Source organism: Cucurbita pepo, chromosome LG03 (genome assembly GCF_002806865.2).
Source record: "Cucurbita pepo subsp. pepo cultivar mu-cu-16 chromosome LG03, ASM280686v2, whole genome shotgun sequence".
Classification (NCBI taxonomy): Eukaryota; Viridiplantae; Streptophyta; class Magnoliopsida; order Cucurbitales; family Cucurbitaceae; genus Cucurbita; species Cucurbita pepo.
The window spans coordinates 13,036,324-13,051,782 of record NC_036640.1 but is presented as its reverse complement, the minus strand read 5'-3'; the positions used below and the strand labels follow the sequence as shown (position 1 = coordinate 13,051,782).

The following is a 15,459-nucleotide window of genomic DNA, read 5'->3' as shown; positions in this document are numbered from 1 at the left end:
TTTTATTTTTTATTTTAAATTTTTTTCATTCAAACAGAAAGAATCCCCCAAAAATGGCTCAAAATAGCATTAAACCAGAGAAGCAGAGAGCCAAGGCTATGATTCTCACTTGAAAGTTAGAACCGAGGATGTCCAAGTTTCCACAATTTAACCACTTTTACAATTGATTCAATAGACATACATTACACTTTTAGGACTTTCATCAAGTTAAATCGATACACGAACTCGGTCGATTCTTTTTTCCGCTATTGTTAGAATAAACATGAACTTTTTCTCGGGGTTTTCTTCACAAACACATCGGTGAAAAACGTCGAGAACAACAAGTCTATCGAGTACACTAATCTATCTCAAGCAAGGTTGATAATGTCCTCTAAGTTCAAACTATCTCTCAAGCAAATTGGAGTCCATGATGCATGCTACAAATTTCAGGGTTCTTGTATTGATACCTCATGTGGTGATCATGTTGAACTGGAACCTGGAAAGCTGCTGCGGAATCGTCGATATAACAGGTCCGTATCTCTGCAATCAAGTGCGAAAACCAAAAACTAATATTTAGCTTAAAAATGGCATGATAGTTTGAGACTAATGGGATTTACAGGTACTATCAGTATCATCCTCATCCAGCATCAAGAAAATCAATTACTAATTGCTTATAATTCAGCAGGTTTTCGACATTGCCCAACAAGCTAAACAATTATTTAATATGCACGAAACTCGTTTATACGAAGAAAAATGCAACTTACCTGCACGTTGTCGTAGAGCTCAAACAAAGGAACTGCAAGCAGCTTCAAATTTTTAGGAACTGCGAAGTACTCTCTTTCAGACAAGTGAACAATGAAGAGCTTTTTGCATTCCTGGATCATCCAAAACCCTGATTAGGATTTTCACTTTTTTCATATGGAATAAAAAAAAAGTATTCAATATAAGTCAAGAATTAAGAAAAGAAAAAGGTTATTTCCTGAAAAGGATTTCTACTCCCTTCATAATGCTAATCGAAGTAAAATGGAAATTGTGAGATCCCACATTGGTTAGAGAGGGGAACGAAGTATATCTTATAAGAGTGTGGAAACCTCTCCCAAGTAGATGCATTTTAAAACCGTGAGGTTGATGGCGATACGTAATGGGCTGAAGCGGACAATATCTACTAGTAGTGGGTTTGACTGTTACAAATGGTATCAGAGCCAGACACTAGACGGTGTGCCAACGAGGACGCTGGCCCCCTAAGGGGGTGGATTGTGAGATCTCATATTGATTGGAGAGGGAAACAACATTCCTTATAAGAGTGGAAACCTCTCTCTAGTAGACGCATTTTAAAACTATGAGGCTAATGACGATATGTAACGGCCGAAACGGACAAATATCTATTGGCGGTGGACTTTAGCGGTTACAGAAATGGTGGACCAGACGTTTCCCCAACCCAAAAAGAGGGAGGATAAAGAGGCTATCAGATCAGCTTGAATAATTAATGATGTGAAGTTTCTACAATCCACCACAAAGAAGGCCGAACAAAGCGCAAAGCAAATTCCAATTCAAAGTCTAAGTCAAAGTATTAAATTTTCGCACAAAAAGTCGACATTTGCACGTCCACAAGTTCAAATGAAACTAACAAAAATGCAGCAAAACGTCACTATGCATACTATGTATATAAGATAAACAATGAGCCTTTTATCTTTTTTTAAAAAATAAAATGTTATTTATTAATGCACTTTTTTTATTTATTTATTTTTGTTATAATTTTTTCCAGAAATATCTATCAAATATCGACATTTTATCGATATTTCAATCAACATTTTCATAAAATGAAACGTCAAAATTTTCGTTGATATCAACATTTTAAACCTTGGTCAAAGATACCACAAACGAATGTCATCGAGCACTATAGGGGGTGGGGGTGGGAGGGTTTGAGAGAGGCTATATACCTTGGCTTTAGTAATATGAGGGGGGCAGTAAGGATACATAACAGTTTCAAAGTTTGGTCTCCACCAAGTAGCCACACATTCACCAATCTGCAGGAAATTTGCGATGAAGAATGTAATTCCTCGTAGAAACATATAGAACTTCAGAAAATAGATTTGCACGCCAAAATAGAAGAAATGATCCAAACCTGCCAATCAGGCTGGAGAGCGGGTGAATTTGCACCCAGTTTGCTCGTCAGCTTCCTCTTTAAACCTTCAATTTCTGCAGATGTTAAAACAAACATGAGAGAGATTTTACTCAATGGGATGGGGGGGGGGGCTTGAATTGTATATAAAATCTTGCCATTTTCTCCTGGCTTCAACCGGCCCCCAGGGAGCTTGCAAAAGGTATTGCCTATTTGCAGAAGTAGAATATGGGGATGGTTATGTTCTTGCACCTGTGGAATTGAAAGGGGAAAAAAATGAAAAGATAAAATTACACCAATACATGACTCTCTTGAATATCAGTCACTAAATTGCAGAAACTAAAGAGAGACTTAGTGAATTTAAAAGACATTCAGTGCCCAACTCACGAAGGCATGAAACTGGAATTCTTTGGTCTAATTGTGAAATCTCACATCAGGAATGTGGAAACCTCTCCCTAGTGAACACGTTTTAAAATCTTAAGGGGAAGCCCGGAAGGGGAAAGCAAAGAGGACAATATATGCTAGCGGTAGGCTTGAACTGCTACAAATGGTATCAGAGTCAAACACCGGGAGGTGAAGGGGTGGATTGTGAGAACCCACATCGGTTGGAGAGGGGAACGAAATATTCCTTATAAGGGTGTAGAAACCTCTCCCTAGTGGACGCGTTTTAAAACTTTGAGGAAAAGCCTATAGAGGACAATATCTTCTAGCGGTGGGCTTGGACTGTTACACTAATTCTATCAAAGCTGCAGTGGAAATTATAGGCTGCGAGAAACTACAAAGTCTTCAAACACAAATCTTGGGCTCCTCTTGGTGACCCTAAAAACGTTGTCTGTTGTAATCACAGTGTGCCTTGAATATTTGAGGTCCCATTCTGTAAACCCCTTAAGCCGTGGATTGGATTGCTTATCCTCCTGTTTTTGGACTCCTTTCGATTCATCAACACGTTCTTTTTTTCTTATCAAATTTTGAAAGGTTAGGCTGCCCCTGTATTTCAGCATCCAACAGATTTCTCTTTAAATCAAGCTTCTTGAGACCTCGCATCTCAACCAATATTGGTTATTCATGTTTTTCCCTTTTTTTTTTTTGGAAGATAAAGTCTAGAGAAGAGGGAGGCAAATGGCCACTCTCCTTTTTCCGGCTAAAATTCTTCCAAAATTTAATTGGATTCCCTTCCAATTTTCAACAGAATGTAATTATTAGTTTCCTAAATGAACTTGGAGATATAAGTCTAAGGACATACAGCAGTATTATTACCTCTCCTTGTTGTAAATCACCTCCCTGATTGAGCTCTGATTTCCGGCTCATAAAAAAATTGAAGTCCTATTCATTTTTCATCCCTGCAAACAAGGGCCTCATGCCCGACTGAGATAACAGTAAACGATCCACATTCTTCAACGTCACTCAGATTTTTCAATGTTAGTGTTACAGTAGGCACAAAAACATAAGTACCATTGACATATTACAATTGATTAATCTAGATGCCGTTTCTGATTATGCAGCGTTAGAGATGTCGTTCTAGATCCAATCTATCTGTTTCATCCAAGACCTTTCTTATTAAGTTCTGATGTAAGAAAATGCCAGTCAACATACTGTGTGCCTTCTTGAGATCCACCTTAAGAACCAAGCCCTTTTTTCTAGTTTCCATTTGTCCACCACTACATTGGCAACTAAAACAACATCCACGTTTGTCTATTCCCTGTTCAATGGTTCTGAATGATAGCCCTTGGCAGTGTTTGCTTTTGTCTATCAAGTTTCCACATACACTTGAGCTAAAAGTTTATCAATAAAGGTGGTTAGCAGATGCATTCGAATCTCCAACCTCGGTCGGCTTGGTCTTCTTAGAGTCTAGAGATATGAAATGAAATATCTTCAGAACATCTATGTTCCGATGTGTCCTTCACAGCCTGATGCTTACCTTTTCCATACCATCACCAGTAAAACCTCTTTTCTTTAAAAGGCTACTTAATCTTCCTTATTATTAGACCCAACGGGATCCTAATCAAGAGCTTCAAGGAGAAAGTAAATTCCTTCAAACCTAGAATAAAGAGAAGAGATCCTCTTCGGTTCTCAAGCTGGCCTACTTAACAAAGCATGTACCCATCTATTGTCATGTCACCATCTCACTAGTAAAATGGCATTTAGACGATGACCAGGCTGGGAAGCACAATGCAATGCACTGAAATCCTACTGGTTCTTCCAAGTGCTTGCAGTTAGACTTTAATTTCCTCCACAAATTCATAAATAAGTTGTTAATGCATGGTAGGCAATTCCTAAAGCATCAACTTCAATGAGCTTGTTTTACATTTTGCTACTGAATTTTTAGGTCAATTCTGAATCCAACTTGCGGAGGCTTAAATCCTAAAAGATTTTGGATATTTTGGAGTTGTTTTACCAAATACATAAATGTCAGTTATAGAGCTATTAAAACATCTACTTTAGATTTGCAACCAAAAACAGATTAATTAATGTATTTGACATCAAATGTAATCAGTATTTGATATATCACGGATGGGAAGATCCCATGTTAACACATACAAATATTTCATTGGATGCTTGCTTTTGGTATAGTCTAAAAGATGATAATGATGAATGTTCAGATTTAGTGATCCCTGTCTTTCAATAAGCACAAGGATTCAACAACACAATTTTCCCAGCTATTTGCATGCGTATATGTAAGTAATGAAGACATTTGCAATTATTCACGATTCACAACTGAAGACACAAACCATGACATCCAACTACTACATTTGTATCCTAATGGTCCATTTAAACGTTAATTTTTCAAAAAAGTATTAATAACGAAGCAAGGCAATGAGTACATTAAGATGAAATATGAGCACTGACCAGCAGAATTGCTTCAACACTTGTCCTCATGCCTTCCTTCATATAGCTGTGAACCAAACACCAGTACATGTTACTCATTCCACTCAATGCCCCTCCAAGCCCGGTAAATGATAGATCACAGGCCAGGAAGAAGCAAAGAAACAAGGTAGCAATAAGAAAGCACTAAGTTTATCTATGAACAAATGGCTTGAAATTACTACAGCTTCTTCCACGATTTCATGTAATGCTATACACATCAAATATAAAATGACCAAGAATCCACCATAAGAAACAGCCAAATTTCCTAACTTTCAAGACCAACACAAAACTAAGGCGGTGAAAAAAAAAAAATCTAGGGTTTAAGGAATCGAGTAAATTTGCAGTACTTGACTTTCATGCGAGCAAGACGATCGGCGACGGAGGTGTCCTTCTCGAGCTTCGGCTCTTTGGTACCGAAAGTGTAGCTGGAAAGTGGATAGGTGTTCACCACCGGCGACGTCACCATGGCTGTGTTCACTCTGCAGCTGCCGGTCAAAGGCGGGAAGATGTAGAAAAAACCTGCGATCGGCCCTTTGCAAGCTCTGCCGGCTAATTGGTTTTAATGCTTTTACGTGCGAGTTTTGATTGAATATCTCTCGAAATAATTTGTCAAAATAACCCCAAATTTGTAAAAATGGCACTTAAGGGTGTTTCATATACCTCGATAACCCAATCACCCCGACTACCAAACTCAGGCCCGGGTTAGCTTTTTCCTTCATTTGGGTCCGATTAAATTTTTTAAAACAAGAATTTCGAGTCAGGTCGCGGTTGACATTTTTTTGGTCAACCAATCAACCCTAGGGTTACAACCCAATCCTATTTTGAAAATTGTCACGAATATTAAGAAGAATTGACGTTTAAAACCGATATCAGTGGTGCATTATGACTTGTGAGTGTTCGATATTTGAGCTCTATAAAATTTTAGTTATTAACCTAATATGTATGGTAAATAAATATAAAATTTTAAATAATTAAAAAAAGAACTGACAACTGAACTCAACTCGATTACCTCTATTTGAGTAACTTCCACGTAACTTTATATTTCTTTAACTATCTATGATTATCATACTAAACTTTGGATTAGTATTTGGACCGTCAATTAAACTTGCAGCGACATGATCTTTAGATGTCGAGTCACATTTTATTTACTTTATTTATTTTTTTAATTATTTATATTTTTAGTTTATATTATTCAAATGTCTAAATTACCACCATTTAGAGCTTGGGTGGGAGAAACAATGAAGGGCATTTTCGGAAACAAGAAGGCCATTCTAACAAAATTGACGATATTTTAACAAAAAGTGATATTTAGCCCAAATTATCGTTGTACATGGTTACTGAAGTTAGGACTGCCCAGTCAAATTCTCGCGGCAAATCATTCTTCCGTAGGCAAGCTCCGAGCGGTGAGCGGCTGCTTGTATTCTACCCTTTGCGCTGTGTTTACTATCCTTTCAGTCGAAGATTGTTCTGTTTATTTCAAGGTAGGTACCATCTTTCAGCTTGTTGATGCGTTTATTGTTGTTTATGCGTGCATGTGTGTTGGTGTATGATTTTGATTTTTGAACCACGCACCGTTAGCTCATTAGCTTCACAATCTTAATTTCGGTTTGAAAGTTGATCATGGCGCTGTGTTCTGGTTGAGTAGGTGGAAGAAACTTGCAGTATGAGTGAGGGTCTGTAACTTAAAGATTTTGCAGAAGGCCTTCTTATCTCGTTTGGTTGATTTGTTAGGCTTTTCATCTGTAGAGTTTCTACTTCTTTGTTTGTTCCTGTGTTACTTTTGTGTTTAGATGAATTCTGGTTGTAGAAAATACTATTTCTGAATTAGATTGGCGGAGAATTGGATCCTTGGAATCTGATTGGTTTAATTGACACCATGTGAGTAAGCTGCTTCTAAGGCTTTTCCTTACTATGAACAATGTGATTGCTGAAAACTTCCGGGAAATGGAAGAGGAATCTGGTTTTAAAGTTTAGGAGAAATCTGAATAAAGTAAAATAAGAAAGGACGAGGCGTCCAGATTGTTGTTTATGCTGGGAAACTGTTATTTAATCTAAGAGAATGACAACACGGCGTGCCTGCTTGCATAATCTTCTATTGAACTAAGAACAACCCAAGTCACTGTCAAAGGATTCGATAATTTGTGAGTATATACAAGAAATGAACCGGGGTACTCGTCCAAACTGATGCTGTTACGTGCAAAAGCTAGTTTCCAACTATTTTTTCCCAGCATGGTTAAAATCCTTAGAGCGGAAATTGGCGTTTTGTTAGGAATCACGGCTCTCCACAATGGTATGATATTGTCTACTTTGAGCATAAACTCTCATGATTTTGCTTTTGGTTTCCTGAAGAAGCCTCGTACCACTGGAGATGTATTCCTTACTTATAAACCCGTGATCATTCCCTAAATTAGCTAATGTGGGACTCCCTCCCAACAATCATCAACAATCCTCCCCTCGAACAAGGTACACCATAGAGCCTCCCTTGAGACCTATGTAGCCCTCGAACAATTTCCCCTTAATCGAGGCTCGACTCCTTTCTCTGGAGCCCTCGAACAAAGTACACCCTTTGTTCAACACTTAAGTCACTTTTGACTATACCTTTGAGGCTCACAACTTTTTTGTTCGACATTTGAGGATTCTATTGACATGACTAAGTAAAGGACATGACTTTGATACCATGTTAGGAATAACGACTCTCCACAAGGGTATGTAGTCCACAATGGTTTTTCTTTTGGTTTCCCCAAAAGGCCTCATACCAATGGAGATGTATTCCTTACTTATAAACTCATGATCATTCCCTAAATTAGTCAACGTAGGATTCCCTCCCAACGATCCTCAACAGTTTCTTCCTTAAGATGTTTGTGGACCAGTACTCTCTTAGCTTTTTCTTGGGGAATTTGGAAGAAGGGAATCTGAACACTCTTCTTTGATGTCTAGTATATATTGGGACGTGTTTATTCCCAAATGCTTCAAGTTGAGATATCTTTATAGAGATGTATTAGCTGCTTGCTTCTTTGTTCATTAGAGAATGTCTTTGGAATCTCCTTTGGCTTTTTTCAGATTACTTTTCTAACTTATCTCGTAATTATTTGTGATTGTCTTTGTCTTGAGCAAGACAGGAAGGGCGTGGCTAAAGCTTCTCTATCTGCCAGTTTTGTGTGTGAAGCCATTCAAATGTGCAGCGTCCTAACTCGAACGCCCTCTTGGTTTTCCACTCGAAAGCTCTTTGAGCAGAAGCTATCAGATCTCCACAAGTGCACAGACCTCAACCAAGTGAAGCAACTCCACGCTCAAATCCTCAAATCCAATCTCCACCTCGACCTCTATGTTGCTCCCAAACTCATATCTGCTTTCTCTCTTTGCCGCCAAATGCCCCTCGCCACCAACGCTTTCAATCAAGTTCAATATCCAAATGTCCATTTGTACAACACTCTGATTCGAGCCCACGCCCAGAATTCACAACCTTCACAGGCCTTTTCCACTTTCTTCACCATGCAATTTGATGGATTATACCCCGATAATTTCACTTTCCCGTATCTTCTGAAAGCTTGTACTGGGAATGGGTGGTTGCCAGTTATTGAAATGGTACACGCCCAAATTGAGAAATTTGGTTTCATGTCGAATGTATTTGTGCCGAATTCTCTTATTGATTCATATTCCAAATGTGGGTCTGGTGGAATTTTGACAGCGAAGAAGTTGTTTGTGTCAATGGGGGATTGTAGGGATGTTGTGTCATGGAATTCAATGATCTCTGGATTTGCAAAGGGTGGTTTGTACGAAGAAGCTCGGAAGGTGTTCGATAAAATGCCTATAAGGGATAGTATTAGTTGGAACACAATGTTGGATGGGTACGTTAAAGCTGGGAAAATGGATGATGCATTTAAATTGTTTGATGCAATGCCTGAGAGGAATGTTGTCTCTTGGTCGACAATGTTGTTGGGGTACTGCAAGGTAGGGGATATGGAGATGGCACAAATGTTGTTCGATAAAATGCCTACGAGGAATTTGGTTTCTTGGACCATAATTATCTCTGGCTTTGCTGAGAAAGGGCTAGCCAAAGTAGCCATTGGCTTGTTTGATCAAATGGAAGAGGCTGGCGTGAAGTTAGACAATGGGGCAGTAATAAGTATATTGGCTTCTTGTGCTGAGTCTGGTTTGCTTGGGCTTGGTGAGAAAATACATGCTTCCATTAAGAACCACAATTTCAAATGTACTACTGAAATCTCCAATGCTTTGGTTGATATGTATGCAAAATGTGGTAGGCTGGATATTGCATACAATGTCTTTAACGACATACAAAACAAAGATGTTGTGTCTTGGAATGCTATGCTTCATGGACTGGCAATGCATGGGCACGGAGAGAAAGCGCTCGAGCTTTTCAAAAGAATGAAAGAGAAGGGCTTCTCCCCTGACAAAGTTACTATGATCGGAGTCTTGTGTGCTTGTTCGCATGCGGGATTGATCGATGATGGCATTCGATACTTCTCTTCAATGGAAAAGAACTATGCCCTTGTTCATGAAATCGAGCATTACGGTTGCATGGTAGACCTTTTGGGTCGCAAGGGAAGGCTTGAAGAAGCCATCAGGCTCATTCGCACCATGCCAATGGAACCAAATGTCATCATCTGGGGCACCCTTTTAGGGGCATGTCGTATGCATAATGCTGTCGAACTTGCAAGAGAGGTTCTTGATCATTTGGTTAAGTTGGAACCATCTAATCCGGGTAATTTATCCATGTTGTCGAACATATATGCTGCAGCAGGCGATTGGGACTGTGTTGCCGATGTGAGGTTGAGAATGCGGAGTATTGGAACTCAAAAACCATCGGGTGCTAGTTCCATCGAGGTCAATAATGAGGTTCATGAATTTACAGTGTTCGATCGATCACATCCGAAATCTGATAAAATATATCAGATGATTAACGGATTGCGCTGTGAACTTAAACAAGTTGCATGCTTTCCAAACACGTGCTAATAGAGTTTGGAGTATCTATAGAATTGTAACGACCCAGATCCACCGCTTGCAGATATTGTCCTCTATGGGTTTTCCCTTTCGGGCTTCCCCTCAAGGCTTTAAAACGTGTCTGCTAGGGGAAGGTTTCCACACCCTTATAAATGGTGGTTTGTTCTCCTCACCAACCAATGTGTAGAAAATCACGAGCTGCATACTGCTAGTGCAATGGAAAAATGAAGTTATCTTGAAATGTGACACAGTTGTGTAGTTGAAACAAGATGAAAGGTTCGAAAGGATATCTGAAACCTCGTACAGGATCCTTCGCACCAGAAGTTGGCCATTCCCCCATAGCAGAGCTAGAGGCAAATGGAATGACTTGAACATGTGAAGGTCGAAATATACGAAGTTAAAGATATCCGTTCGTACATTCTAGATGGTGGCGTAACGTAAATTGCTCGTGGAGAATCGATCACCATGGAAAGACCATATCAGATCTCCTGAACAAAAGAGAGCTAAAATTCCTGAAGCAGACGGTTCTTCTACTAGACAATGAAGTGTCTTGCCTTCTGCTGTTGGATTGCTTAACCTTAAATTTCTGAAGTCCTACCTTTTGCTTCTAATGTTTAAATCTTTTGAATTCCAAAATTTTGGATTAATTTTTTTTTTATTCTTATTTTTTAAAAAGAGAAATTTTTTATTATTTTTATTATTATTTTATTTTATTTTTTTTATTTTGAGAAATTAGTTATTTTGATAGCAACTTTTAAAATTTTAAAAATAACAATAGTGTTAAATCAAAACATATATCATATTTTATATGCATTCATATTAGTTATTATCGAATATTTATAATTAGGTATATCAGTATATTTTAATATTACACTGACGAAAAAATTGAGATTTTAAGTACACATCCCCTAAGTGCTCGAGTAAGCAAGTAGTACATTTTTCACCAAAACGATAGGGAGGAAAGGGTTTGGGACGTTTTTGTATGTGTTTAGAGCTCGATAAATACAATAAAGATAAGTAATATAACATGTTGGAATTAATCAAATTGTGAGTATTATTATTTATATTTTATCATGTATAATAAGGTTAATTTTCAATAGGCGAAAGCTCAAAACCAGATGGAACGGCGTCGTTTGAGGGGCGCTAAAAGTAAAACCCGGTAAACGCTGTCCTTCAGTCCAAAGACACTGTTTAATAGCTATTTTGTTTTGCTTCAATCTCCCTTATCCAAAGAAAAAATTGAAGATTTAGTTACGATTAGAAAAAATTCTACCTTTATCCATGGATCCCTTATTCCTTCAATTGGAAGTATTGATCCAATTCAATAAAATTATGTTTCGTAATTTCGTGATCCAATTTTTTCAATTTCGAATTTATTTTTGGATACAAATCACGAGAATTTATATTTTTCCTCGAATCTTTCATCGAGAGGTAAAGGATTAAATCCTTTTAAGAAAAAAAGTTTTTGATCGGAATATTAATAATTCCGAAGGATCCCTTAACTATTAAGGGATTAATAGAACGAATCGCACTTTTACCACTAAACTATATCCGCTACAATGCAATTATTGCATATAAATTGACCTTTTGTCGAAGACGAAAATAAGTCGTAGTAATAAATAATAAAAAGATCGGATCAGAAAAGAATCATGAAAATTCGAGAAGTATTTTCATCAGGGCAACTGATGAGATTAGGAAAAGAGGACTCATTTTAATTAAAAAATTAACAATTTTTTTAATTCTATTCTAGTACTGAAATAATAGTAAGGAATAGCACCTTGATTCTATATCATCTTTTTTTTTTGTATCATAGGAATCAAATAATAAATCTTATGATTCTTGTTGTTTGTATTTTTTTTGTTTCAAAAATTTTTTGTGTTTTTAAATAAAATAAATAATTTTATCTACGATTCATTGGAACAAAAAAGCCGCTAGGTACTGACAAGGCTAGGCCATGGAAATAAAATGACAAGGACTTTTGGATGAAATAAAATAAAAGAGGTACTATATTTTTTTTTATTTAGAAATATATATTTTTAGCAATCTTTCCTCTCTCCATTTTTCTCTGAAAAAGCTGGAGTTCCTTTGAATTGGTCGACCGATTCGTCCTTTTCCCTCGAATTCAGCCCATTATGTCCAAAATTGGAGCGGATGGCAGTTGTGATTCAGAGTTTCTGACAGATTTGGATTCAGATTTCTGATGTATAAATTTGGTTTTGTAGTTAATCACTGGAAGCCTTTCATCTTGTCCCGTCGCATTCGAATTAATCTGGCAGACAAGGCTTCGGACGGCTTGGGGTTCTAATCGCCCTTGTTTTTTTCTTGGTTTCTGGGGGTGAATTCTTTCTTTTTTTTCCTTCTCCCGAAGTTCTTGGATCTCGGATCGAGTCCATCTTGTAAAAGAGTAATTTGCTTCGTAATGGCTTTCACAGGAACGTTGGATAAATGCAAGGCTTGTGATAAGACTGTTTATGTCGTTGATTTATTGTCTCTTGAAGGAATTCCTTACCACAAGCATTGCTTCAAATGCAGCCACTGCAAAGGCACTCTTTCGGTTAGTCTCTCTCAATTTGAAATCATCATTTCGTATTAGAACACTCGATTTTGGCGGATTTGATCCGAGTTCGTTGTCTATTACAGATGAGCAGCTACTCATGGATGGATGGTGTCCTGTATTGCAAGACTCATTTCGAGCAACTCTTTAAAGAATCTGGAAATTTCAGCAAGAACTTTCAAAGTAATACACATTTCTTTCCATTCTTCTATTTGTTCCTGTTTTACTTTTCCTTAATTTCCTGACATTCTCTCATTTCCATGGTATTGAATCACAACAGCCAAGCCTTCTGAGAAGCAAAGTGAACTGGTAGGCTCCCACTCTTTTCATTGTTCTTAGGTTTAGAAAACAGAAACTGCAAAATTCTGGTGTTTTACAATTTCATATCTAAGCTTATTAGGATTAAGTCTAAATGTTCTTCCAAATCCTGATTTTGAATATGCCATTCCTAATGTTGTTGATAAACACAAATTTTGTATGGTTGTGATTTTGTTTCAATTTAGGGCTTGCTCGAGTCTATTGGTTTGTATAATATGATCAATTATCATTCCTATGATCATTTTATCCTCATTTTATATTGATAGTTCATGAAATTTGAAGCTTGTGCTCTCCATGAAAATGCTGTAATTTTGATACAAATTTCATAATCTTTGACAGACAAGGACCCCCAGCAAACTCTCCTCCATGTTCTCTGGAACTCAAGATAAATGTTCTGTTTGCACCAAAACAGTTTATCCATTAGAGAAGGTCTGTAGTTCTTCCCTTTCTTTGATATCACATTGTTACTGGGTTGTTGTTGTCTGATTGAAACCTGCCACCTCTCAGGAATGAGATATAGAACGGGTTTGTAATGACTTTTTAAGTGCGTATAGAGGCGTTTCATGAACGTTGTTCGTCTGTTTTACGTAGTTTAAAAGAAAATGTTTTGTTTTATGGTTCAGTTTTCAAAGCAAATGATCTGTGATTGATGCGTTACATCTAGGTTCGTATATGGCTTGAGAAAATTGAAAATTGAAATGTATATATGGCTAAACAGGTGACTCTGGAGGGGGAATGCTACCACAAGAATTGCTTTAGATGTGCTCATGGTGGATGCCATTTGACACACGGTTCATATGCTGCTCTTGATGGAGTATTGTACTGCAAGCACCATTTTTCTCAGCTGTTCATGGTCAAAGGCAACTACAACCATGTCCTTGAAGCTGCTGCAAACAAGAAAAACGCCACACCCCCGGCCGATCGCGCCGAAGAAGATGCCGAGTCTCAGCCTCAATCCGAGGATCATGCAGTAGAGCAATCTTGAAATGCCTTTTCTGCTCTACCAGCATTTGAGAATTCTCTTCTTCTTCTTCTTCGCTTCATTCTTCTTATGAAACTACCAAATTTATTTTCTACTGGGAAAGAGAAACCAAAACCTTCACCATTTGTTTTTGTTCACATTCACATTGACTTCCTATTTATAATGTTGTAATTCAAGGCCCTATTTGTCAGCCTTGTACACACAGCTTTCAAAGAATTGCACCATAGTTTCTGTGTGAATGAGATTCTGGAATAAAATGCAGATCTTACCTGCAATTTCAAATATCACCAAATACATTTTGCTACCCATTCCATTACATGCTATTTACCATTTCGTAGTTGTAGTTCGACCCACTTTCGCGACATTTTAGATGAGGTAAGTATGATATAGAACTGTAACAGCCGAACCTCACTGCTATCAGATATTCAATTCCTATTTGTTGGTTTGATTTTGTTCGGTTCTGATCGTGCTACACCATTTCACCTATCATTTTTAAGTGGTTAGTGTCTCGAGCATGGGTCTCTGCTTGCTCCTTTGTACTAGAGCTCGAGATACTTTATTTCCCTTTTTTACTTGTTATTAGCAGTCTAGTTTTTTGTCATTGAGTTAGTTTGATATCTTAGCATATTCCCAGACAATATTCTGTGAACCATTTTGTCCCACAAGCACTATTGGGGCTATTCTTTCTTGTCTTCTTATATCTCAGTAGACAGCTTTGGATTTTTGTTGTTAAATGAAAGTTTGTAGTACCACACACACGATCGAATTCAAATGTAAGTTTACCATTTGCTTTCGCCTGTTATATATCGTCAGCTTCACGGTTTTAAAATGCATTTGGTGTGGGATCTTACAATCCAACGGTTTTAAAATGCATTTGGTGTGGGATCTTACAATCCAACCTACTTGGAGACTAGCGTCTTTATTGGCATGGCACATTGGGCACATCTCACAATCCAATCTCTTTGGAGATGGCACACTGGGCACACCTTACAATCCAACTTCCTTGGAGACTAGCGTGACTCAGTACAATCCAACTTCCTTGGAGACTAGCGTGACTCAGTGTTTGGTTATGATATTATTTGTAATAGCCTAACCGTTTGGTTATGATATTATTTGTAATAGCCTAACCATCTTAGGTCGTTCATGACTCAGTGTTTGATTATGATATTATTTGTCTTAGGTTGTTGTTCCCACACGGTTTTATTTTGGTTAGGGAGAGGACCTTCTTTAAATACCATCCATGCAAATTTAATTGATTAATATGCGAATTAAATATTAAAAAAAAAATGTCAAAATAGTATTAGAAAGGTCATAAATACACATAATTATTTTCTAATTTTATAAAATTGAAAAAACTATTATATTAATGAAAATTGAGATTTTCTAAAAAAAAATCAAAAAATCAAAAAATTAAATTAACAAATAAAACATTGCCTTTTTGGGACGGTCTTATCGTCCTAGTGCCCGCGAGTTTCATGCGCTCTAAACCTATGGTCCTAGTGCCCGCGAGTTTCATGCGCTCTAAACCTATGGTCCTAGTGCCCGCGAGTTTCATGCGCTCTAAACCCGACCTGTTCTTATCCTACAATGGTGGAATCGAATTTTTTTTAATTTTTTCTCATAGTTAAATTATCCCCAATTGTAATAATATATTTAAAAAATTGGATAATTAAAGTA

At 37.5% G+C, this 15,459-nt stretch overlaps 3 protein-coding genes across 3 annotated transcripts; 2 read left to right on the top strand and 1 right to left on the bottom strand.

The window, feature by feature from the left end:
- Window positions 1-69: 69 nt before the first annotated feature.
- LOC111791459 (pre-mRNA cleavage factor Im 25 kDa subunit 2) lies at window positions 70-5,544 on the bottom strand. The gene is made up of 7 exons (XM_023672810.1): window positions 5,314-5,544; window positions 4,949-4,994; window positions 2,260-2,353; window positions 2,105-2,178; window positions 1,920-2,006; window positions 744-854; window positions 70-519 (listed from the first exon to the last, which is right to left on the bottom strand). Exons 1-7 carry the CDS (start codon window positions 5,430-5,432, stop codon window positions 448-450), a joined length of 603 nt encoding a protein of 200 aa, XP_023528578.1. The 5' UTR covers window positions 5,433-5,544; the 3' UTR covers window positions 70-447.
- An 820-nt stretch (window positions 5,545-6,364) lies between these two features.
- On the top strand, window positions 6,365-10,600 carry LOC111789854 (pentatricopeptide repeat-containing protein At3g29230). Its single transcript, XM_023670565.1, has 2 exons — window positions 6,365-6,447; window positions 8,086-10,600. Exon 2 carries the CDS (start codon window positions 8,141-8,143, stop codon window positions 9,938-9,940), a length of 1,800 nt encoding a protein of 599 aa, XP_023526333.1. The 5' UTR covers window positions 6,365-6,447; window positions 8,086-8,140; the 3' UTR covers window positions 9,941-10,600.
- Window positions 10,601-11,966: 1,366 nt separating this feature from the next.
- On the top strand, window positions 11,967-14,076 carry LOC111790073 (LIM domain-containing protein PLIM2c-like). The gene is made up of 5 exons (XM_023670871.1): window positions 11,967-12,482; window positions 12,569-12,665; window positions 12,763-12,791; window positions 13,140-13,229; window positions 13,519-14,076. The coding sequence occupies exons 1-5, from the start codon at window positions 12,348-12,350 to the stop codon at window positions 13,783-13,785; spliced, it is 618 nt and encodes a 205-aa protein (XP_023526639.1). The 5' UTR covers window positions 11,967-12,347; the 3' UTR covers window positions 13,786-14,076.
- Window positions 14,077-15,459: the final 1,383 nt, after the last annotated feature.

What these genes read in the sequence shown, in the direction of transcription:
- LOC111791459 (XM_023672810.1), bottom strand. Translation starts at nt 5,432, where the DNA reads ATGGTGACGTCGCCGGTGGTGAACACCTATCCACTTTCCAGCTACACT. An exon ending in CTTGCTCGCATGAAAGTCAA is followed by an intron (nt 4,995 to 5,313) that starts GTACTGCAAATT and finishes TTTGGTTCACAG; the next exon opens with CTATATGAAGGAAGGCATGA. An exon ending in GTGTTGAAGCAATTCTGCTG is followed by an intron (nt 2,354 to 4,948) that starts GTCAGTGCTCAT and finishes TCAATTCCACAG; the next exon opens with GTGCAAGAACATAACCATCC.
- LOC111789854 (XM_023670565.1), top strand. Translation starts at nt 8,141, where the DNA reads ATGTGCAGCGTCCTAACTCGAACGCCCTCTTGGTTTTCCACTCGAAAG.
- LOC111790073 (XM_023670871.1), top strand. Translation starts at nt 12,348, where the DNA reads ATGGCTTTCACAGGAACGTTGGATAAATGCAAGGCTTGTGATAAGACT. An exon ending in ACTGCAAAGGCACTCTTTCG is followed by an intron (nt 12,483 to 12,568) that starts GTTAGTCTCTCT and finishes TGTCTATTACAG; the next exon opens with ATGAGCAGCTACTCATGGAT. An exon ending in CAGTTTATCCATTAGAGAAG is followed by an intron (nt 13,230 to 13,518) that starts GTCTGTAGTTCT and finishes ATGGCTAAACAG; the next exon opens with GTGACTCTGGAGGGGGAATG.